The sequence below is a fragment of the Pantherophis guttatus genome, chromosome 3 (genome assembly GCF_059756535.1).
Source record: "Pantherophis guttatus breed Tessera chromosome 3, ASM5975653v1, whole genome shotgun sequence".
NCBI lineage: Eukaryota > Metazoa > Chordata > Lepidosauria > Squamata > Colubridae > Pantherophis > Pantherophis guttatus.
The window spans coordinates 105,029,328-105,052,491 of NC_142065.1; the positions used below are offsets into that span (position 1 = coordinate 105,029,328).

The 23,164-nt window shown below is 44.2% G+C and overlaps 1 protein-coding gene and 1 long non-coding RNA gene across 5 annotated transcripts in view; one reads left to right on the top strand and one right to left on the bottom strand.

Moving 5' to 3' along the window:
* Positions 1-2,743, bottom strand: part of RASAL2 (RAS protein activator like 2) — a 235,918-nt gene extending 233,175 nt beyond the window's left edge. For all 4 annotated transcript variants that reach the window (XM_087890144.1, XM_034409725.3, XM_060690139.2 and 1 more), the window contains exon 1: positions 1,933-2,743. In XM_087890144.1, coding sequence (XP_087746270.1) covers positions 1,933-2,083 — 151 coding nt within the window. In that variant the 5' untranslated portion in view covers positions 2,084-2,743. The remainder of the gene's footprint in view (positions 1-1,932) is intronic.
* LOC117661168 (uncharacterized) lies at positions 2,532-23,164 on the top strand. The gene is made up of 3 exons (XR_009622200.2): positions 2,532-2,690; positions 12,682-12,775; positions 20,218-23,164. It is a non-coding gene; the product is annotated as an uncharacterized LOC117661168 (long non-coding RNA).

The following is a 23,164-nucleotide window of genomic DNA, read 5'->3' on the forward strand; positions in this document are numbered from 1 at the left end:
GCAACGTAATGGTACTGCAGCTGCCCTTCACTTAGACCAAACAGAGCAGAAATTGTCAAAAGAGGTAAAAAGTGCCAGAGGTACAGTCTTTTTCTTTTTCCCTTTCCTTCTCTTTTGCACAGAATGAAGAATTTATTGCTGCAACTGCAGCAATTTGAGGCAGCATAGTCATTTTCTCTTATTGTTTTCAGTATTAGAAATTAAGACAAATTTGAACGCCTTCAAACTATTGAAGGTTCAAATATGGAAACTCCCTTAAATTAATATTAGTAATAAAGCCTTATCTTGGATTATGAACATGTGGTTACAATTTCGCCAAATCCAGAAGCAATTCAAACACAAAATAAATTTGGCCATTCAACAATATTTCCACCTGCTGCTGGATCCAATGGCATAGCTATATAGAGATATGGCAACAAATATAAACAATAATACTTCTGAACTTGAGAGGTGAGGAGGAAGGTATTAATACAATGCTGAAAAGAAAGGAATTACTTCTTAAAGGCATGAAGAGGAACAACTGATGCCAGAAAGTGGTAATCACACATACTATTAAAACATTATTCACATTACATTATATTTTGATAAACAGCAGCAGAGCATTGAGGCACCATCTTAAACCTTGGATTAGCAATTAATCACATCCCAACAAATGTAACAAATACAGCACAAGCATGTGACACACAAGAAAACATATACTGTACAAAATTAATTATCAGTGAGAATTGATCAGTGGAAGGGCTTGCGTTCTGAATTTGTGGATGTTTAAGAATAGATTGGACAGCAATTTGTCCAAAATGGTATAGGATATCCTGCTTCAGCAGAAGGGTTGGATTAAAAGACCTCCAAGGTCCCTTCTAACTCTGATATTCTGTATAAAATGTGAAACCTACATATTATAAACGAAGTATCAAAAGGGGGAAATATGTCCTAATATCTTCATGAGAAAGAAAGTATTCATATCAAAGGGAGTTATTCTTTTAAAACAAAATTCAAACCCAAAGTTTGCAAGCTATAAGACACTTCAGCATTTTAAGAGATAACTGCCACCACTCATGCCAAAGTATACTACTGAATTTAGAAATCATTATAATTCCTGCCCTGTATAAAGAAATAAAGCCAAAATGGCTATATGGGTAAAAAGGAGGGAGAACCATGAGGGTGCCTGCACTTCACAACTGCACAGAATAATAAAGCAACTGTTTCCAAAAGCTGGGTTGGAAGCAGAGGATTCAGTAAATGGCATCCCTTTAAAAACAGGGCAATAAAGGTGATTCACAAACCAGACAAATGAGACCCACTGATGTTCCAAAAGCAAGCATTATCTTGCCACATTAATAATATGCCTGAAGGTATCCCGAACAAAGCAGAGGCAAGGACTATTGCATAGAGGAGCCAGGGTGGGGTTATGCAGTTGGTTAAGGTGTGTCAGAAAGTGGTACAGAATTTTTCTGCTTTACTTCCACCTGCATGCAGCAGCTACAGCCAGATACTAAAAAGCTCTTGACAGTCCTGGGGAGAAAATCCTTCAGAGCAGAGACGCTCTAACTGCAATATTTTAAAAGCTGGCTGGCTTGGAAAGGGAAGTTGGCGAGGTGGATACCTGCCGATGCTCCAGGACGAAGGGATGGAACCGCGAGTGGAAAGGATGGGGAAATCAGGTGAAGCAACCCAATCCCCCTTCACCCCAGCTGGAAAGAACTCGTGGGGGGGGGGGGAAGAGCCACCCTAGCTAGCCCGGGGAGATGGGAATCCATCCGCTTCGCTTTGTCCTTCGGCAGGAGAGGGAGATGGGAAGGAAGGAAATTTTGCAGCCAACGCGGACTAAGTACAGCAAGGGATGGGAAGGGGAGGCTGGAGAGATGAGTTAGAAGAGGCGCGGGAGAGCCAGGAAAGAGGCGCGTGTGGGGCGGGGAAGGCTTTTCCCCTTACCGTAGACCCGGATCCAGCCCTGCCGCTGACAGACCGATTCCCTTAGGATCCGCTCCAGAGTGCTGGCCGCCCCGACGAGGTCCGCGGGTCCGGGTAGAGAATTCTTCAGCCGCTCCAAGCAAGAATCTCCTCCTTCCCCGGGGTGCTCCATCCGCTGCTGCCGCTGCTTCTGCCGCCGCCCCACGGCGGGGTCAGCCACGACCAAAGCCCCTTCAGCCCGTCACTTCCTCGGTCTTTCACTACAGCTTTGCCCCGGCTGGCGGGGCCCGCCCCCTTCCCGGTCACTGACTGCAAGCGCGCCGCTGCTCCATCCCGAGGCCGCCTCCTGGGACGAGCTTGCTCGGCGTCCCGCTCCCAACCCACACTCGGAGCTCCGTCGCCCCGTGCACGGCTTCTCCTTCAGCCCCGGCGGCATCCCAGGGAGGAGCAATGGAGCACCGAGCCCTCAGCCGGCTAGCCGACCTCCTCGCTCCAAGCAGGCACGGGTGGACAGTCGCCGGTTGCGAAGGAGAATCTCGGCCAGGCGTACTCAATCGCCCATCGACACCTACCTCCACGCCCTCCTCGGCTCCCAAGCGAGCGTCGTCATTCTCTCCCGACCGCTGATTGGGCAGTATGCAAACGAGGCAGAGGCCCTGGTGGGACTGCCAGGCAGCGGCTCCGGTGTCTCTCTCTCTCTCTCTCTCTCTCTCCCCCCCTTCGCCTTCGCTCAAGTAGTTCGCTTTTTGTCTTGGCTGAGGTCCCAGGTAGACAAGCAGGTATACTGAATGCACGCCTCGTCGGCTCGCGCCCCCAAGGCAAAATGGAGTAGGAAGTTTTGTATGCAAAAAGTGCGGTCGCGATTTTGGGTTTTTGTAGGGAGCTGTGACCATCTGGCGTCGCAAAAGGTGTAGTGCTCTCTTATCACTTCGCAAACGAATTTATTCTGGTGCAAACTTTACGCAAAATCAAAGCGTCTCCAGAAAAGCAAAAGCTGTAAAAAGAAGTGTGCACGCAGAAATGCACCATTACAGCCACGGCTGTTTTTCTGATCGGAGGATAGAAGGCAGACATGGCTGGATCAGATGGAAAATCAAGCCCCTTGTTCAAAACTTGGATGCGTCCTTTTGCAGTAAAACACTGCACAGAAGCGAATTGTTTGGATGCTATGTTGCACTTTTCCAAACATGGAAAAGGCTGGATACTCAGCCTGTGTTTCTGGTTTTCTCTCAAAAGCATTTGCCTCATAAAGACCAGGTTATTTCTCCTTTCATGTGGAGTAATTGCTAAGTGGGCATAACTGCATTAAGGTAGCTCTGAATTACAGTGATTTTTTGTTATCGGTTATGTTTTCACAATCTTGCTTTGAAATGGTCTGTAGCTGAAAAGCAGTGATAAAGCACTTCTCTTGAAAGAAATTCCCATATTGAGTCCCTGGTATTTCCCATAGGATTGGTGAAAAACATCTGTTTGAAACCCACAAAAGCTGCTGACCAAATGCCAGATTTGTTTATCTGACTTGTCTGGAAGGAATTGGATAATCCAGCTAAGAGCCAAAATTCCAGGACATCCTGGTAGCTTCCTGCAAGAGGATGGACAAGACAGAGATAAAAATGGGGGGAGGCTACAAATCTAATCATTAGATCAAAAGTTGCTTAACGAAATGTGTAACTGAACAATGCTGTGTATTTGTAAGTCACAGGTATGACATAGCTGCTGCTACATACACAGGCAAATGTATATGTATACATAATTGTGTATGTAATTCATTGCTTACAGTTTTCTACTAAATTTAGAAATTTACACTAAAATGGTAATTTTTAAGTATATCTTATAAAAAGCTTTAGGTAGAAAGCTGTAGAAAGGATTGCTGGCTACTAATTTAATTGCATTTCAACCATTTTTGGGGAAGTCACCCATGATTGAAACTAACTTAAGAACTCATTTTCCTGAAGTTAGTCCCATTTATCCCACACGTTTTTTGGTGTGTAGATCAAGATTACTTGAGTAGGTTTCTCTGTTAAATTGCAATATTAGTGGGAGGACAAAGATTAGTATCAAGGAAGTAATTTAGGATATATCTAATTTTTGATATTAGCTGCAAGGAGGCAAAGGACACATATTCCAAACTAGGAAAACCAAAAACCTAGTCTTCTTAAGTGGTTCTCTGAGGTTGGCTGACTTCTCATTATGATGATTCATTTAGATTGGCAATTTCTTCCTGTTCAAAGCTTGCTAATTTTGTTCTAGAGAGTTGTCTTATATTTAGTGGAATCTTTAAATAGCTTCAAGGATTCTTATTTCATTAGAAACAGCTAGCAAGTATGTGTTAGTGCCATTTTGAATTACTGTATATTCTTTTATTTTTACCTTACTCTGTCATCCAAACTCTAAATAGCTGCTGTCTTGGCTCCTTTTATATCGGAGGTAATGTCTTAGGACTGACTTAAGTTACATTTATTTCACCAAGCTATTATGTAATTTATTTCATTTTGGCTCTGCGTTGTAGAAAGCAAACTACTATCATTTGTAAGTATTTAAAACCTTAATATGTTGTGCATTTCAAATTACAAATGCTGTATCTTCAATACTAAATGTCATTGTCTAGAACACGAACATAGAATAATAGAGTTGGAAGGGACTTTGGAGTCTTCAACCTCCAGCTAAAGCAGGAGATCCTGTACCATTCAGGACAAATGGCTTTCCAGTGTATTCTTGAAAGCCTCAAGTGATAGAGCACCCACGACCCCCAGAGGCAAGCCTTTCCACTAATTAATTTTCTCACTGTCAGGAAATTTCTCCTTAGTTCTAAATTGAATCTCTCTTTAATATATTCCACCCTAGACTAGACATACCCAGTTTTACTCAATCAGTCTTCATATGGTTTAGCCCCCAGACCTCTTATCATCTTTGTTAGTCTTCTCTGCACTCTTTCTGGAGTCTCAACATCTTTCTTGCATCGTGGTGACCAGAATTGGATGCATTATTACAAGTATGGTATCACCAGTGCAATATAAAGCGGTACTATCACTGAATGTGATCTTGAAACTATCCCTCTATTGATACATCCTATTTCTGCACTAGCTTTTTTTGGCAGCTGCAGCACATTGCTGACTGATACTTAAATGGTGATCTACACAATGCCAGCAGTTCAATTCTCACCAGCTCAAGGTTGACTCACTCTTCCATCCTTCCAAGGTTGGTAAAATAAGGACCCATATTATTGGGGGCAATATGCTGACTCTGTAAACCAGTGGTGGGTTGTTCCCGGTTCTATAGAACCGGTAGTAAAAGCGGTGGGAGGCTCCGCCCACCCGGCACGATGTCATCATTGGTGATCTGTACATGCGCAGAAGCTCACGTGCAATCCCGCTGCAAACCGGTAGTAAAGATAAGTGGTAAACCACTTAGAGAGGCTCTAAAGCACTGTGAAGCAATATATAAGTCTAAGTGGTATTGCTACTAGGACATCTAGATCAGTGGTGGGTTGTTCCTGATTCTGTCCGGTTCTTGAAAACCAGTAGTAAAAACGGCAGGAGGCTCCGCCCACCCGCCCTGATGTCACATTTGGTGATCTGCGCATGCGCAGAAGCGCGCTCTGTCCCATTGCGAACCGGTAGTAAAGGTAAGTAGAACCCACCCCTGACCTAGATCCCTTTCACAGTTGTTATTGCTGAGCCAGGTACCACCTATTCTATATCTGTGCATTTGATTTTTATTGCCTATGTGTAGAACCTTACTTTTTCTCACCACTGAATTGCATGTTGTTGGATAGGCCCATTGTTCAAATCTATCATGGTCCTTCTGAATCTTGAGTCTGTCATCTAAAGTGTTAGCTATTCCCTAGCTTGTTATTGTCTGCAGATTTGAATTTCCCCTTCTATCCCCTCATCTAGATCATTTATGAAGATTTTAAAGCATGCTGGGCCTAAGATAGAATCTTGAGGTACCCCATGGCAAGCTTCCCTCCATGTAGATGTAGTTCCACTGAGGACTACACAATAAGTGTGGTTGTCAATCAGCTGCAACTGGCTAGCAATTAGGTTGTCTATCCCATATTGTTCTATCTTACCAAGAAGTTGGCTTTCGTCTACTTTGTCCAATGCCTTACTGAAATCTAAGTAAACTATGTTCATAGCATCTCCCTTATTCACTAATTTAGTCACTTTGCCGAAGAAGGCAATAAGGTTTGTCTGTCATGGTCTGTTTTGACAAACCCATGCTAGCTTCAAGTAATTGTCTTGTTTGTTTCTAGGTGATCACAAATACGGCTCCTTAATTATCTTTCCAAGATCTTCCTAGATACTGATGTCAGGCTGCCAAATACCAGAAGTAATTATGCAAAAGCAAGTAATTCAAGCCACCAGATGTTACCTGACAAATCAAATGCTAATGTGCCGTGCAATTCTTTGCATATTGAATTCATGAGATTAATACCTACTTCAAGTTAGTGGTAGAAGTGCACAATTTTTAACTGGTAGAGTTAATCTCCAAAGGATTTAGATAAACGTTAATGGAAACAAATTATTTGCTATTCAATGTAGTAACATCAGAAGAAATATTTAAGTACAATTATTACTATTAAATTTACATCCTGCTTTTATTTTATAGAATTCAAGGTGGCATACATTATGCTACCATCTCCTTACTCCCCAAGAAAGAACAACCCATGAGATGGCTTTGACTGAGAGTGAGTGACTGGCCTCACCCTACCTAAGAAATTAAACTCATAGCCTTCCACTTTCTAAACTAGCACTTTAACCACAGCTCCAAACTGGCCTTCCCATAATTAATGATATCACAATATTTCATAAAAAAATGAAACAAGGACTTTGAAACATATTTTAGTTATTTTTTTAAATAATGAGCTAATAATACCAGTATGAGTATACACATATACTAATCTGTAGCTTAACCAGGATTTATTTATGCTCATCTGTAGCTTATCCAGGGTTTATTTACCGTGTTTTCCTGAAATTAAGACCCTGTCTTATATTTTTTTGAACCCTGAAATAAGCATGTGGCCTTATTGCCATGCGCTCAAAAGCCCGATTGGGCTTATTATCAGGGTATGTCTTATTTTGGGGGAAACAGGGTAATAAACCACAATTGACAAAATTTTTATAGTACATTAAGCAAAAGCTAAGTCAATCACTTTATGATTGGCTTAGCTTTTAACCATTAACCATAGCTTAGAGCTATGGTTCTATAGTTGAACAATTATGTTAATTAATTATAATTAGCCAGATTTGTACCATCCCACCCATTTTCTTTAAGTTCTTATAACAATGGCATTTTAAACTAAATTTTAAAAGGAATTTTTTAAAACTAAAAATGTATTTCATTCCTGATATTCCCAAATATGTTGGGGTTACAAGTTCCAGAATTCCCAATTTCCAAAAATCCAGTTATGTTCTTCAACTATAAGGAAGGTTTGCAGTTGTTTTGGATGGGGAGCATTTCTGTTTTTGTAGGTGCCATAAATGAACATTTTAAAAGCTTAAAAATATATGTGGACAATCTTTTATATTATTATTTGAAGGCCTTGGATGCTTTTATTTTTGAGATGCTCTGGGTGCCTCATTTCCAATCCTTTAATTGCAGCAAGGTAGATATATTTGAATAGTAAAAATATGGTAGAGTTCCCACTCCCCCAGATTCAAACAGAGATTAGATAATTATTGTCAAGGTTGCTTAAAACAGTCCTCCATAAAGTGTGGTCCAAGGATCCCGGGGGGGGAGGGGGTATTGCATGAAAATCAAAATTATTTGCCAGATACTGAAGTTGCTTACAAAAATTCAGAACAATGTCCTTGTTCCTGGAAACTGGTTTTCTTGTTATAAAACACACTACCTAGAGCTAGTTAATTGTTTCCTCCTCTGGTTTCGTTTATGGTTTTAGCCTCCTGTTTAGCTTCGCAACACAGTTGGTTTTTTTGCTTGGGATGGTGCAATGCCACAGACTATGTGGCTATTTCTTTTCCCATTGTGGGAACTATTACATCTCACTACCTCTCAGCCCTGACCTTTGGTGTCCTGTTCCTGGGGCCCATGTGAAGAGGCATTGTTCACAATCTATTCCCCCTAATCTGCCTATTGTAGAAAAAGATCCCTTTGCAAAAATGGCGACACATTTTCCTTTCTCCCTCACAAGTTGCAAGAAAAGGCAAGGCAGCTTTGCAGAAGGTTTTTCATCATAGCAACCCTGAAGGATTTCTTTGCCGATAACCAAATACACAGATACAACATGAATTAGAAATGGAGGAGGGGTGCTGGCAATTGACTGAATTTCCTGTTCGTGGAATGGAAAGGAGGGTGAGGGGATTTTTTTTTTTTTTTGCCACCTCAGGATCTGCAATAACTCATGGGTGGGACAGTGAGTGTCAATTCTCACACCCTCCTGGCTCAGGATATTCATTCCTTGCAGAATCTCTGTTCTGAATTGGCAGAACTGAAGATGAACACAAAGTCACTTTAAACTGCATTTGAGGGACAGGGAAACAGTAATAATCTGGATGTGAAATTTTCCTGAATAAAAACAGACAAGAATATCCATTTCTGCTGTCACAAATCTATTCAGTCCTATAGTCTAAGGCAGTAATGACTAACCTTTTTGCCATTGAGTGCCAAAAGTGGGGGGAGTGCAGGCAGGTCATGCACGCATGTGCCCACACCCATAATTCTATGTGCCCTGCTCCATGCACATGCCCGCATGCTCCCCCTACTTTTGGCATGCGATGGCACGGTGGGCCACCAGACTTCTGGTGGGACTGGAAGTCGGGAAATGGGCCATTTCCAGCCTCTGGAGGGCCTCCGGAGGGGTGGGGAAGGCCGTTTTTGCCCTCCCCAGGCTCCTAGAAAGGCTCTGTTGGCTGTGGAGAGCGAAAAACGAGGCCCTCCAGAGGCCGGAAACTGTGTTTCCTGACTTCCGGTGGGCCCAGAAAACCCAAAAATCAGCTGGCGGGCACAAACATGCACGCCAGAGTCCAGCTCACATGCCCATCAAGATGGCTCCAATATGGCATGCCATAGGTTCGCCATCACAGGTTTAAGGCAAGGGTGGCAAACTCAATTTCATTAAGGGCCGCATCAGCATTGTGGTTGCCCTCGGCGGACCGGTGGTATGGCTGGGGTGGGCGTGGCTGGGGTGGGCATGGCTGGGTGGTCATGGCCCAATGGGTGGGCATAGCCAGCTCGACATCGCTCGCATCATGGGGCGCATGGTGATTGGGCATGGCTGGTGGGGATAGAGGGGTCTCTCGAGGAAGGGGGCAGGACCAGAGCTGATGCCAGGGTGAGATCCACCAGAGGAGCAAAAACAAGAGGGGTTGTGGCGAGGCAGCCAGCAGGTCACCATCATTGCCACACTGCAGCCCCTACACGCTTGGCCCCTGTCATCAAACCTCATCCTCCATCAGGCCTGCCACCCGCCCTGCCCACCCGACCCACTTGCGAAGGCTCCAGCAAACAGGAAAGCCAGGGAGCCCCCATCCCCAAGAGGCAGCTGGGACTCCGCAGCTTCCACAGCTGAGGTGGGTCCAAGCCAGTGGTGGGTTTCTACTGGTTCACACTGGTTCAGATGAACTGGTAGCGGTGATTTGGCCTGGGTCACTGAATTGGTAGCAACTGCTGGCTGGCCACGCCCCTAAACCGGTAGCCTGGTTGCCGCTCACTTGCCCCAGCTGCCTGCACGACTGCCAGGAAGCGGCTGGCAAAGAGGCAGCATCTGGGAGACTGCCAGGAAGCGGCTGGCAAAGAAAAAGCCGTCTTTGAGAGGCTCTTTGCAGCTGGCTGCAGGTTGCCGAAAAAGCCGCTGCCATCGCATCCCATTGTGCAATGCAGCAGGTAATGGGATGTGCATGTGCGGCCAGCGCAAAGAACAGGGTGGCGACGGCAGCAGCTTTTTCTGCGATCTCCAGTAGTTTTCTGGCTGGAGGCTATCGAAAACTACTGGAGGTCAGCTTGTCTTCCAGACTCCGGACCAGCTGCCGCGGGAGGAAGGTAAGCAACCTGAAGAAAGAGACGGTGGGGGAGGAAGCAGGCCTAGGGCCGGGGCCACTGAAGGAGGAGAAATGGGGTGATGCATGTGACTGGTGAAGGGAGGGCAGGGCAGCATGCAGGAGAAGGCCTTTGATAGATTAGGCCAGGCCTGGGCAGAAAATAAGTAGATAGGTAGAAATCCAAATAACTTTCCTACCTTTTTCTTTAGGCATGGCTAGGTGGGGAGGTTATGTGACTGAGTGGCCATGAGTGACATCAAGTTGGCCATGCCCACTCAGTCACATGACTGCCAAGCCATGCCCACCAAGCAATCCACACCCACAGAACCGGTAATAGAAATTTTTGGAATCCACCACTGGTCCAAGCCCCGCGACTGCCAGGCTGACGCTCCAAGCAGCAGGCAGAGGCACGCAATCCAGCCTGCCAGACGGACTGGGCGGCCACAAGGCCTGCCAGATACACCGGGCTTCTGTGCAGTCACCTCTTCTGTCACAGCCATGGCAGACATGAGCAAAGACAGATGGTGGGGTTGCAGTGAGGTAGCCCAGATGGTCACCGTCATTGCCACGCTGCAGCCCTGCGCACTCGGCCCCCTCCCTCAAATTTTGACCTCCAGCAAGCCTGCTACCCACTTTTCCCATCACCGGGATCACCGGGTTCCTGCATCTGGCCTTAGATCCAACCTGTGGGGACGCCTTGACACCTCGGCTCCGCCCCCTGCCAGGTACACAGGAGGCATCAAGTGCGTGAGTGCTGGAGTCCTGGGTGAAAGGGAAGCTCTCAGAATGCAGTCAGCCTGCAGGGCAAAATGGTGCCCAGGGACGCCAGGCCCTGCACACACTCACCCGCCTCCTATGTGCATGTCCAGGGGGTAGGGTGGGGGCAGCCTCTCTCGGGCTCCAGGACCCGGATCTAAGGCTGGCTGCATTCCAACCTGGATGGCCACCACCAGGTTGTACATTGGCGCTCATTAACCCTGGGCTGGGCCGAGGCAGCACAGGCCGGGCCTTGTGGCCCGTCAGCAGCCTGTGCAGTTAGTAGCTGATTCCAACAGCGAGAAGGCTGGTGTGGTGCTGCGCCAGCAGCCTGTGCAGTTGGCACTCCAGTCAGACAATGAGGCTGGAGAAGATGTGGTGCCAGAGGCAGGGATTCAGCCAGGGCCTTCAGAACCTCCAGAAGCTCCCATAAGTGAAGAGGAAGAAGAGGAGGAGCCTCTTCTTGATGCATGAGCGCGCAGAGCTGCAAAAAGACAGGAGTGGCTCCTCAGGAGGAGGTCTCCTCGAGAGTAAGGCTTGGGGCTAATTGGCCACTTCCCTAGCCTATTTAAGGAAGGACGACGACTGATGCAATTTGCAGGAAACAACTTCATCCACTCCTTCGCATCTTGATTCAGCTCGTTTCTCTTGCAGTTTTCCTGCAAATTGCTTCTGGGCATTCTGCCAACCACAGTAAGATTACAGTTATCTGAAATATTGTGCCTCAGAATAGATTTATTATTCTTTGGATTCTTGTCGGCTGTTAATGAAGTTAAATTAACAGCCTTTGTTCAGAAAAGACTGATTTAAATTAGTAAACTAAGGTTTGTACGGACTTCGTGTGTGCTGTGTTCTTTGGGATCCATAGCTGGGGCAGAACAGGCCTTTGCTGCTTCCAGGGCAGCCCTGTGGGCCAAATCTAACCACCTCATGGGCTGCATCCGGCCCGTGGGTCTTGAGTTTGACACCCCTGGTCTAAGGTAAGAGATGTTCTTGTGTAACACTCCATCTTATAGCAAGAATCACAAGTAGTACATATTTATTCATTTACTGTTTAAACCTGCTTTTCCTTCTAATACTTCTTTGAGGACATAGTGGTCTTCCGGGTGCGCTTCAAGGTGTTGGTCACCACCTTTAAAGCGCTCCATGGCATGGGACCTGGGTATTTGCGGGACCGCCTTCTGCCGCCGATAGCCTCCCACCGACCAGTGCGCTCCCACAGAGAGGGACTCCTCAGGGTGCCTTCAGCCAGGCAATGTCGGCTGGCGACCCCCAGGGGGAGGGCCTTCTCTGTGGCAGCTCCTGCCCTCTGGAACGATTTGCCCCTGGAGATACGAAGGATATCGGATCTCCGGGTTTTTCGCCGTGCCCTAAAAACTTTTCCATCAAGCAGGGCTGGCGTGAAACCCCCCCCCCTTTTTAGTTTTTAGCTTTTTAAATTGTCAAGGGGTTTTAGTTTCAATGTTTAAAATTTTTGGGCCACAGTTATTTAATTCTTTTAATAATTTTAAATTTTGTATTGGTATGTGTTTTAGTCTGGCTGTGCACTGCCCTGAGTCCACTTGGAGAAGGGCGGGATACAAATTGAATAAAATAAATAAATAAATAGTGAGTTGTTAAAATGGAACTGGCAAGCTGTGGTTTATGGTTGCCCTTCACATCTGGGATATAAAGCCAACATTGCAATTTACAGTTCTAGTTTGAAAGATAAAGTGTACCACAATCACTCTTCTGCTGTCTTTCTACAACCATAGCCAAAAATTGTGATTTTCTGCATTCCCCTCTTCACACACGCCCCCCCCCCCCCGCCTTATCCCAAACTGCTTCCTTTCACTATTCTGATTCAGATATTCAGGTACTATAAGGAAAAATAGGAACCATCTGAAAAGTATCCCATTCTTCTGGCCACGAAATCATTTAAGATGTTTCAATTCATAGGATGTCGAGAACCAAGTTCTGAGATGCTAATTCCAATGTGACCCTGAAATACAGTATTTTTTTTTTTCTTTTACAGAAGAGAAAATAACTAATTAAATTGGCCTGCTTAACTGGAAGAAAAAATGTGTGAGTCAAATACAAGCAACCTTTTTTCACCAGCCAACTTGCAGGTACCGGTAATTACAGTATTTAGCAGTATAAGCTTTTAAATGTCTCCCCAGATAAATGGATATAGGTTGGCAGCCTTAATCAAAGATCAAATCATCAAGCCGAACAATCTGTAAAAATGCACTGAGCATCAGTAGAAGCTCAGAATTTAGGGGGAATTATTTTACTGGGGATCTACTGTATATCTAATCACATCCATATAATTTGTAAATCATAAAAAAACTAAGGTAATGTTTAATTATATGTTATAATCAAAAGAAGTGTTTGCTTCCTAAATTCTGATTTGCTTCAGATCAGTGATATTTTCCAGTGACCTATGCAAAATGTGGGATTTTTATCATAACACCTACTCAGAAGAATAAAATTATGCTATAAAGAACTATAATCACCATTAGGCTTTGCACTCTTATTTTCCAATGATGTATTTATAATTATAATTATTATTTTAAAGAGTCCATGATTATATAATGTAATGAACTGCCTAATGAACCATGATACAAATTGCTAGACTACCCGCAGTTTGCTGGGTGAAAGTTAGCAACTTGTGCAGATTATGATTTATTTATATCGCCTGGGAGGTTTTAGTTTTCTATGTGAAGTTGATTTTTGTGGTGGGGGTGAAATGGGGGTGGATTCCTGACTTGTATGTAAATAGCAAAACTCAAATCCTCCAGTTAGGCTAGATAGTATATAATCCTGTTGACATTTCCCAACTCTTTTCTCTTAAATAACAATCAACCTCAACAATCAACCTCTCTTGACCAGTTTTAGATCATTCTTAACTTTACATTGTTTGCTCTTCTTTCAGCTTTTGATTTGAACTCACAGTATACAGTAAGGAAAGATGTATAAAATTCAGACATTTCTTTTAATAATAGTAACAATGCTTATTCTGTAACCATGGCTTTTACTGGATAAAATTAAACTTGGTTTAGATGACCTTCTCTTTGTTCATACTGGATTTAAGGGATTTAGTGCTTAATGACCTCACTAAATCTCACAACCTTGGAATCAGTAAGCATGATAATTATCCAATCTCATATTCTTTTTAATTCTGGAAATATAGGAAGGAGCATAGCTTTGGCATTAAAGTGAAGATAGAATTCTAGACTTCACTCCTTCCTTAGTGTTTTATGTTCACATACAACTTAAGTCTGCTGCAGTGGTGTTGAAATTATAAACCTGTTTGAATTTTCAATATTTCTGCATAAATATGACTTAAAATGTGATCAATTCAAAAGGGTTCACAAAACACCACTGAATATATGGTACCTGATTTATGAGTGTATCCCAAACAACAAGTTTTCCAGTTCCTTACTAAGCATCATTCAAGTGGATTTTATTTTATTTTATTGCCAATAGAAGTCTTCCCTCCCTCAGAGGTACATAATACAGCTGCTAAAAGGAAAACTATATTAGGAGGAATAATCTGCTAGAGAAGTCTCACTTATGTGTGAATGTCTTCTCCATCTCTTCGAGCAATGTTATAACTGCTGTCATCTTTTAAATTTGATATTCACTGTTGCTTGGATCAGCCCAAACAACTTCATCAAACAAAATACTTTTGGAAAGGCAGTCTTTTGGGACTAACAGAGAGACATGGGATGTTGAGAATGTATCAGGTATCAATGGTGTCTTGGTTCCAGCTTGGGCATGGCCAGTCATAGTGCATCATTTTATTAGAAGATGTTGGAAGAAATGTCCATCTGGGTTCAGTTCCAAGTGGGGAGAAAGGCACTGGAAACATGGAGGCTATTTAGAAAGATGGTTTAATGGTGGATAGGGCCACATGGTTTGAGGTCCTGGGGAAAATAAGCACATGAGTGAGAGAGAGAGATTTATATCCTCTCTTGGGCCCCGCCTTGGAGCTTCCTGTTCCTGTGTAAGGGCAAGTATCCTGACTGGTTGTCAGACTCCCATGGGGCCATGCAGGGATAACTTTGTAGGTTATCTTGAGTCCCAGGCTTGGTTGAATGTTGTTGGGTGATGAGGTAAGGAAGTTAATAGAAATAGCAATAGCACTTAGACTTATATACCGCTTCCCAGTGCTTTATAGCCCTCTCTAAGCAGTTTACAGAGTCAGCCTCTTGCCCCCAACAATCTGGGTCCTCATTTTACCCATGTTGGAAGGATGGAAGGCTGAATCAACCTTGAGCCTGGTGAGAGTCGATCTGCCAAACTGCTGACAGCCGGTGATCAGCAGAAGTAGCCTGCAGTACTGCACTCTAACCACTGCGCCACTGTGGCTGATCCTATCATGTCCTGAGGGTGAAGGTCTTAATCCCATCACCCTGGAGCTGAAGTGGGGGGCAGGGAGCTGCAGGAAGCTGCTTTGACTTTAAAAACATGTTTTTCCTTTTCTTATCCAGGGAAATATAATATTCTGCCTTTTTAATATTTCCTAGAATATTTCATTCTTCTAGGAGATGGGTGGGTGCTAACTTTCTTACAAAGGTAAAGTGGTGGAGATTCTCCTCAGAACTTCCTCTAAAAACCAAGACTCTCTATATTATCATTTTGTGGGGGTTAGTGGACACAGGGCTTTCCTTTAAGCCATAACACTGTCCATTTTTATTGATGCTTGAAACCCCCCCCCCCACACCAAACTAGCTTTATTTCTCCAACATGAACTGTAAATCTACTAAGCATGCTGAGTAAGGTTTAAGGTCAGTGACCCTCTGGTGCCACAGGGCCTAGGATTAATCAAAGCCTGCAATAAAGGAATCCAATTGAGAAAAAGAATTTGTCTGTCAGTTATTGGGCTAGATCCATCATAGAACAATATGGTAGCAGAGGATGGTTGCCCATAACTCCAAATGATGTCTGAACCCAACATTTGCCCTGAGGAAACAAACAGAGTACAAACAAGAGCGCTCACCAAGAAGATGGCTGAGCTACTTGCATCCAAGGCACCACTATGGAGGAAACGACAGCTGAGAGCGAGCAGGACTCCAGCCTGGACTCACAATCTGACAAGGAGAGGTCACCTGAAAAGACCACCACCCTAGAAAAAAAAACAATGCAGAAAATGAACAGATTCAAACTCTCCATCCTAAAACTGATGGAGGCAAGCAGTGACAAGGAAAACCTCATCGCGGACCTTCAAAGCCTTCTCGAGCAGCAAGAAGCAGCGATTGAGGCCCCGAAGACACCCGAGGAAGAAACTCAACCAGGAAAAGGTAGGCCATTCCAGTCCGATGACCTCGAGCTGGCCGAACTCATTTTCGCGCCTTCTTCCCGGCAGCCATCTTGGGATGGGCCCCGACCAATGGGAAGCCAGGATTTGAATTCCCTGGCGCGAAAATGCCCGAACCCCAAAACAGACGTGGGGCACCCAGAAAGCGACCACAAAGAGCAAGCACCAACCAAGAAAAGATCACCTACCGATCTCGAAGTGCAAAAAGCAATTGAGACCCTCACCGCTGCACTTGGCTCCACCTTCGAGCCTCCCGCAGCACTCAAAAACCGAAAAAGAAACCCTGGAAGCCAAAAAAACACCAGGACAGCCAACAACGACCGGGCGACTGAGTCACAGCTACCCAGAGAGACCGCGCATACCAACAGCCAGCGCCAAAACCCGGCCACCTGCAGGAAAGCTCAACCGCAGGATTCGAACCCGCCACCCGCAGCACCAACTACGCGAGACCCGAGGGCAAGGAGAAGGACCGGCCACTCACCCATCCCACAACATCCACCAGACCACTTCGCATGACCGGGGACCAACGAACACGAGGCAGGACTCGCCACCGCCATTGCTGCCGCGCCGCCGAACACAGGAGATCCTCAATTTACAACCTCCGCCGCTGCTGCGCCGCCAATCCAGAGAAGTCCTCAACCTGCAAGCGCTTCGCCTCCTCACCTTCTTCCATTCTTCGCCGGGGATCCAGCCGTCCTGCAATCACGTCCGCCTTCCAGAGGAGACTACAGACCCACTGGGGGTGAGTCCAGCCTTCCCCCGACAGCCCTAGGCCTAGGCCTAGGAGCTCCAGCAGCAGGACCTTCACTCGACGGGCTCCGGTGCGAAATGGGCTTCACGCATGGCCAATCTCCGCCTGCAACAAGAGAAGCAAGTTACATAGAGACAAGTAAATACAGACTAGCAACAGACATCCCAAAGCCTTATTGCGAGTTCAATCACACAATGGACCATGGACAGCTCCCCCCAGTAAGTAACTTTCCTAACAATTCTGGGGCAAATTATGACAATTTGCCAAAATTACAATTAGATGGGGGTAATATCATAGAGTGGAGACAGCAGTTGCAAATTGCTCTCATGAGAGAAAATGCACTATTTCTAGTCAACAAACCTCTACAGAAACCCTGGTCACTGGAAATTGATTGTATTCACCATAGGGCATTTTGTATTATGTTAACTACTATTCCTTCTGCCATGTATCCTACCATTGAAGATAACCTGACTGTTTATGAAATTGTACAAAAATTATGCAGCCTGTTTTACAGCCAGAGTAGGGCCACAACCACTAGAATATCTAGAGAGTTCCACTCTGCTAGACATAAGACAGGGGTCCCCATGAGCGAGCACATATTAAAATTAAACACAACAAGGGCAGAGCTCATGCAGAGGGGCGAAATAATCACTGAAGAGAGCATGATAAGTATCATCATAAACTCTTTAGATAGCAGTTGGGACAGCTTCGTAACCCAACTAGATAGCCTCAGCTTGCAATACCTATCACTAGGCACATTAACCAACAAACTTATTGCAGAGGACAATCTGAGGAGGGATTGCCACCTGTCCAGGAGGGATCCCAGGCCTACTAGAAGGGTTGAGTTTCAGGATAGAGCAAGAAACACCCCAGAATGTTACTCTTGTGGGTCTAGGAGCCACTTAAGGAGAGACTGCCCTAGAAACCACAGGGATAAGAGACACAACAACAACAGAGGAGGGCGATCACCTGAGCGCAGGAACCCCAAAGAAAAGGGGCGAGGGTGGTCCCCCAACCCCAGGAGGCACATGAACATAGGGACAACTCTAGAGACAGTAACCCGGGTTCTATGTATGGGCTCAGACACGATGACTCAGACACTAAGCACAAGATAGAGAGAGACATGTAGCTTCTGGATTCAGGAGCCACAAATCACACAACTTGCAACCCAAGACTACTAGACTCATTCACAGAAGCAGACTTTGAATTAAAAGTAGCAAACCAAAGCAAAGTCCAAGTAGTAGGGAAGGGAAACACATACATTACACAAATAGGAAGAATAGAGGGGGTACTGTAAGTGCCAGGGATACCCCAAAACGTACTGGCCATTACTAAGCTGACACAGGACACAAACATCAAAGTAATGTTTAAGGATGGAAAGGCCTACATGATCAAGCAGGGGGAGGAGATAGGAAAGGTAACCATGCATGAGGACCTACCCTACTTCACACCCAACGCAAGAGAGGGAGGAAGCGTTAACACGAGCACAGACCGCGAGGCAGATGAAAACACAGAAACAGAGGGGGTACAGCAGGGGGCAGCCAAATGTAAACAAAATGTCAATAAATCTGTATCCATTGGGAAGCCATTGCATGATAACTGCGCCCACCTCCTTCACAGGAGGCTGGGGCACATCAGTTTTCCTATTGTAAAAAGAATGTCAGAGTGTACCGAAGGCCTCAAAGTAAAGAACTGCAAAAATTACCTGGAGTGTTCAATCTGTAAGCGTTCAAAGATTAGAGTTAAGACCATACCCAAAAGATCAAAACGAACCACAGAGTCCCCCTTCCAATTAGTACATATGGACTTGGTAGGGCCATTGAAACCATCTGTCGGGCTTAGGAAACGATTCTTCCTCACCATTGTGGATGACTATACCAGATATGGGTATGTTTACTCTCTCAGACACAAAAACGAGGTGTTCCAAAGATTTAAAGAATTTCACAAAAGAATAGAAATGCAACACAATATGAAAATAAGGCAAATAATGACAGACAGGGGCTCAGAGTTCATGGCCAAGGAATTCACAAGGTGGCTGAGGGAGCGGGGCATAGCGCACTACACTTCTTCGCCATTCTCACCCTTCCAGAACGGGGTCGTAGAGAGAAAAAAATGGAGTGTTACAAATGATGATGAGGTGCGCCTTGTAGGATGCTGGTATGGGGCAGCATTTCTGGTCAGAGGCATTGCACTACTCCAATTACACTCTAAATAGACTGTGGTCAAGCTCCATCAATAAGACCCCATACGAGATGCTATATAACAGAAAGCCCAACATTGCACACCTGCACATATTTGGTGCCCCAGCTGATGTCCACATTCCCAGACAATTGAGAAAGAAGGGAGAGAAAATATCAAAGAGACTGAGATTCGTGGGTTATGAACCAGGCACAAAGGGATACAGGTTCATTGACAACAACAACAGGTTTGTCGTATCCAGGTCTGCCGATTTTCATGAAAACACAAACTGGTCGAGGGTTCACTCCAACGACATCCTCGCCAATAGAAACACACTCGAACATGGTCAGGGGGAAGAGAAGGTGGAAGCATATAAAACCAACCACCATAAAGTAAACACCAAAGAGTGGAAAGAAGGGCATCCCTCTCTGAAGCTAGATAACCTGACAAACAAAGAGGCAGACAGCATGCAAGAGACCGAGCCAACCCCCAGTAGACCAATCAGAGAGAACAGGAACAAGCTACCAAAGAGGCTGGAAGATTACATCAGGACCATCCATGACAACCACACCACACCCAATTCATATGAGGACATACTTGGCCTTCCCCAGGAAGGGAGAGAGAAATGGATATCAGCCATGGAGAGGGAGATGGAGAGCCTCAGGAACCTGCAAGTGTATTCGCCCGCTCAAGTCCCAGAGAACAAAAAGCCGATAGGAACCAAATGGGTGTTCAGGGTCAAGACACTAGAGGACAACAAGGCCTTGTACAAGGCGAGACTGGTTGCGCAGGGTTTCGCCCAGAGATACCCCAAAGATTATACAGACACCTACTCGCCTACTGTCAGGGCCGAAAGTGTCAAAAGTGCCCTGGTAGTGGCCACCATCCTAGGGCTGGAAGTTTTTCAATTCGATGTATGAACTGTGTACCTCCACGCCGAATTGGATAAAGAGATATACGTCAAAGCACCACCCGGATATAACGAAGGCGAGAACAAAACTTGGCTGCTGAATAAAAGCCTATATGGACTCAAACAATCAGGCAAGGGGTGGTGTGATTGCCTAGCCAAGGCTCTTAGATCCATGGGTTTTGAAGCCACCTCAGCCGACAAATGCCTTTTCACAAAGAAAAAAAATAACTCATTCGAAGGTGTGCTCGTTTATGTGGACAACATCTTGTACATAGGCAAGCATAAGGACAGATGTGACAAATTCGCCACTGAACTGGGTAGCCACTTCTCCTTAAAATTGCTGGGCAAAATCGATAAGTATCCAGGAGTCCATGTAATAAAAACTGATAAAGGGTTTCGCCTTTCCCAGAAAGAAAAAATCATCGAGTTACTATCAAAGTGTAACATGTCTGAGGCAAAACCCAGCGAAACTCCCATGCAGCCAGAGTTCCTGAAGAGTATGTACGATGAATCAGAACCCTTCGCTGACAATAAATTGTACAGATCAACTATAGGGTCACTGCTGTATATAGCCAACTAAGGCCCGACATCGCCTTAGCCATTAACTTGCTATCTAAGCACGTAAGCAAACCTACCATATCCCATTGAAACGCCATCAAAAGATTGCTTAGATACCTAAAATTCAGCATGGATGCCCAGCTCTGCCTCGAACCAGATATATCCAGGAAACCAAAACTAACCTGCTACGCTGATGCTGATTGGGCTGGGGACATAAAAAGCAGGAAAAGTACCTCCGGCTATGTGCTGCTGCTCAACAATTGCCCCATTCATTGGTACACAGGGAAGCAAAAACTAGTAGCTACCTCAACCACAGAAGCAGAATTTGTTTGCCTATCCAGGGCCGCAAACAACCTGGTATGGTTCGACGACCTGCTCAGCAGTATTTGGACTGAGCCCTCATACCCAATAGTCATTCATGAAGATAACAAAGATAGAAATCTCAAGAGCCGATGCCGTAGGTCAGCGATCTAGGCACATTGACATCAAGTGCAAACATGTCAGGCAGTTCTCAGAAATAGGTTTCATTAAGGCTGTACACTGCAATACTGAGGAACAAACCGCAGACATACTCACAAAGCCCCTACCACACAAACAGCATGCATACCTCATGTCGAAGATATGTGTTTATATGTAACCTATGCATATACATGTATGTAACTTGTATGTATGTATGTAACCTTTGTATACCTGTACCTAGTTAGACTTTTAGAGGGGGTTTTGTCATGGTAAATGTCTAACTGTATTGCCACCCTGGGCACCTGGCTCTGCAGGGGTTAACTAGTCACATATCCCATCACTCCCATAGCCACTCCTTACCTCCTGGCCCCTCCTCCTGGGTATAAAAGCTCTCACCATGAGGTACTCCAGTAGTTCCAGATGTATACCTGAAAGAGAAAGGTTTAAGGTCAGTGACCTCTGGTGCCACAGGGCCTAGGATTAACCAAAGCCTACAATAAAGGAATCCAATTGAGAAAAAGAATTTGTCTGTCAGTTATTGGGCTAGATCCATCATAGAACATATATTAATGGTGTTTTTTGTTTTTTAAATTTGATATATATGCCGTCCTTCTCCGGAGACTCAGGGCGGCTTACAATGCGTTAAGCAATAGCCTTCATACTTTTGTATATTTATACAAAGTCAGCTTATTGCCCCCACAAACTGGATCCTCAACTTACCTACCTTAGAAAGGATGGAAGGCTGAGTCAACCTTGACTTGTGTTAAATTAAATAGAGACTGAGATAATGAGAACTTTTGTCTCATACCCTTTTTCTATTCTGAATCATTCTATTCCTCAGATTTAGTTCTTACAATAGATCCTTGTTCACTGTAATAATTTGTCAGAAGAATGATTGGATGTTCTGGTTTATGTGTTAACTTTAATATGTTCTAGTTTCTGCCATGACCTATACAGTCAAAGCGTTTGTTGTCAACAATGACTAAAAATAAACCATATTGTATTTTCTCCATTATCCTTCTCCTACTAGATACAGAGCTTTTCTACCTTTCCAGACTCAATTGTGTATTTGTAATTTCTCCCTCCCCGTGTGGCTCTATTTTTATTTGCAAGCTCTTAATGAAAACATTGCCTGTATAAGGAAAAAATGGTGTTGGCTCATTCTACATTCTGTTCCTGCAGCAGCCAGTTAGATGAGTGTTGAAGCTTTGGGTTTTTTGTGTTACCTGTGCCTAGTTAAAGTTATGATAGCTTGGTTATTATTACAATCAATGATCCACATAAAAACATAATGGTAAATGACACAATGTACCAGCTGCAGTGCTGGAAATTTCATGCTAATTCAGAATTAAAAAGAAGGCATTTATGCAATAAAGGTCTGTTGCCCCTGGATACTGTCCCAGAAGAGGCAAGAAGAGAGAATTCCATATGTCCTTTTGGAAATGACAGTACAGCATTATCTGGACATAGTTTTAATCTCTTCCAACAGCAAACTCTGGCTAATAGTCTTATGCCATGCCCCAAAGAAATTCTTCCTCACTTTCTGCCAAGTAAAGAATGGCACTTTTTTTACAGCAAAACACACCAGCTCATTCCTTTAAACCTTTGGCTCTGATTACGGAAACCCTCTGGTGCCCTGAAGATTTGTATCAGGAAATAACTATTTTAGTTCTGGGTTTGGCCTTGCTGGGCTGACATAATGCTATTAGGATGCTGCCAGGGGCAGTGTCTTCAACGGAAGAGAATGGGGCTGACTATAACTGAGATAAGATGCTTTGTTTTTCAGGAAACTGCTCTGTATATATTGCTGCCGGTGAAATATTGTGTTGCTCATTGTGATTGTTATTATTTTGGGAGGAATGTAAACAAAGACAGGTTCCAAAGAACTGACGTTGTAGTTTCTATGTACACAATACCTGTAGTGTCATATTTATGAAAGAGTTGCTTTAAAATTTGGAGGAGATGCCTCCAGACCACATGATAATAAGGAAAGTTTATGAATGTGCAGAAATGGATAGACTGTCTATGGACATGAAGGAGAGGGAAGAAACTGAGTACTATCAAATTTGGAATAGATGGTTAAGATATAAATTGTAAAAAATATAATATATAGAATGTAAAATTTATAAGAAATATTGATTTGTGAGTAGATAATATTATAATTTGAATAAGGATATAACATAGGATAGTGATGTATATAAATAGAATTTTTGTAAATAGGATTGTTACGAAAGATATTGACACTGATATGGAAAAGCTGTTATAAATGTAAATATGTGTTTTGTGTTTTAAATGTTGGAAAATTTAATAAATACTTATTTTAAAAAAATAAAATAAAA